Here is a 1,778-nt window from a genome sequence, read left to right on the forward strand (position 1 = left end):
AACATGCACAGTTCAGGAACATGGAAACGTTTTTATTGTGTCTGAATAAATGGCGTGTAAAGCACTCCGTACGAAACCGAACAGCTATGATTAGCATGAATGTGCGGAGCAGCCGGATAATGTATGAAATATAGGCCAAACACGTTTCTGTGGATTATCCTTTCACAAACATACTATTCCCCGTATAGTAATGAATCAGTTAACGCTTTATTGACACCGGTATTTCCGGTAAGAGGCTCACATTACTGCTGTTAATCGAACTGAAATAGGTGGGCCGCATGATGATCGAGAAAAAAAATAATAACAATAAAAACCACAGACAGAGCTCAACCTGTAACATGTCCACTACAACACATCTGTCCATAAAATAGCAGCAGGATTCACGTTAGATGATTAAGACAAACCGGTTTTCTAACAGTAGGTCGGTGCAGAGATAGGGCCAGGCAGAGAGGCATCACCTACCGGTTGATTACGGATCGAGCGGTAATGATTCGGATGTGAACATGGTTTGGGTTTATACAGGTTCGTGTTAATGTATCATGAAATCAGCCAGCCTCATCGGATACTCACACGACGCTGGAGCCGCGCCTGGTGGCTGCTGATCTGCCTCTGCGGAGGATGGAGCTGTTTTCTGGGGTTCGGCCGCAGCAGGAGGGAGGGCGTCGCTCTCGGGAGCAGGTTCTGGTTGTGATTCCGGAAAGATACGTGTACTCTCCGGTTCGGCTTTGGGGGCTAAGACGTCAGACTCCTCCTCTGGAACAGAAGCAAAGCCCGGAGTCGTGTAGTCTGGGACTTCAGACTCTTCTGGTTCTGTGGAAGTCACGGTGGCCTCTTGAATGTGTCGCTCCAAGGCGTCCTGAGCTCCACCGACTAAGTCCACAATGTCATCCACACTGAAGTGGTCCTGCCTGGGCTCAAGGTTCGGATCTGGTTCCGGTTCGTAATGGTGTCCCTCGGGGAAAAGAGCAGTAGAAGAGACAAGGTCCTCCTTGTCTGTCATGTTTCCTTTTTTTTTAGCCTCAGAAAGTTTCTCCTGACGGTAAAAAAAATAAAAAAATCCACTTTCTGTAAAATGTTGGTCAAGTTTAACTTCCTCTTGTAAACTTCTACCAAACAAAGCTCAGAAACCGAACCGAACCGAACCTTCCGCTACTTTCCCTAAACTCAGACCGACTTAGTGAGCCAAGCAAGCAACAGACGTCTCAAATAGCAAAAAAGAAATGGAAACTTCACTGACCAATCACTTGTTGAGGGACCCCTACGTAACACCAACTTTGGCCAATCAGAGCTCGCAAAGTAGGCGTGACCTGACACCGCCTTTAATGACTTGGGGTAAATTAGGGGTTCACACATGACGCATACTATATAAATAACAAGTTAGCTGTCTGTTATGGACTGCCGTTTTTGTCAAAACACAATAAATAAATAAATAAATAAATAAATAAATAAATAAATAAATAAATAAATAAGGTGCTGAATCGGGCCTGGTACGTGGTGTGGGAAAATAACAGGGAGTGGACTCAGCGGATTCTTTTGTTGTGACTAATCTGGGTGCGACATGCTGCGCTAACAGCACTGCTTCCATTATCGGACACGTCTCTTCTCCTTCAACCCAGGGGAAAACTATTTATTAAATGTTATTTTATTGTGCATCTAAACTGAGAAAATCTTTATATTAAAATAATATAATACATATACCTTTGTTTATCAGACATTACTAATAGCTAACTGTCATAATGCTAGCAGTAGCTCATGCCTTGATGCAGAAACAACAGCAT

The 1,778-nt window shown here is 43.9% G+C and overlaps 1 protein-coding gene across 3 annotated transcripts in view; it reads right to left on the reverse strand.

The window, feature by feature from the left end:
* rtn4a (reticulon 4a) overlaps positions 1 to 1,187 on the reverse strand; it is a 51,776-nt gene extending 50,589 nt beyond the window's left edge. For 2 of the 3 annotated variants that reach the window (XM_014026915.1, XM_014026914.1), the window contains exon 1: positions 571 to 1,179. In XM_014026915.1, coding sequence (XP_013882369.1) covers positions 571 to 1,000 — 430 coding nt within the window. In that variant the 5' untranslated portion in view covers positions 1,001 to 1,179. Of the gene's footprint in view, positions 1 to 570 lie in introns of all 3 variants that reach the window. The other variant, XM_014026913.1, reaches the window with a different exon arrangement.
* Between the last annotated feature and the right edge of the window lie 591 nt (positions 1,188 to 1,778).

This window comes from Austrofundulus limnaeus, unplaced genomic scaffold (genome assembly GCF_001266775.1).
Source record: "Austrofundulus limnaeus strain Quisiro unplaced genomic scaffold, Austrofundulus_limnaeus-1.0 Scaffold600, whole genome shotgun sequence".
Lineage (NCBI taxonomy): Eukaryota > Metazoa > Chordata > Actinopteri > Cyprinodontiformes > Rivulidae > Austrofundulus > Austrofundulus limnaeus.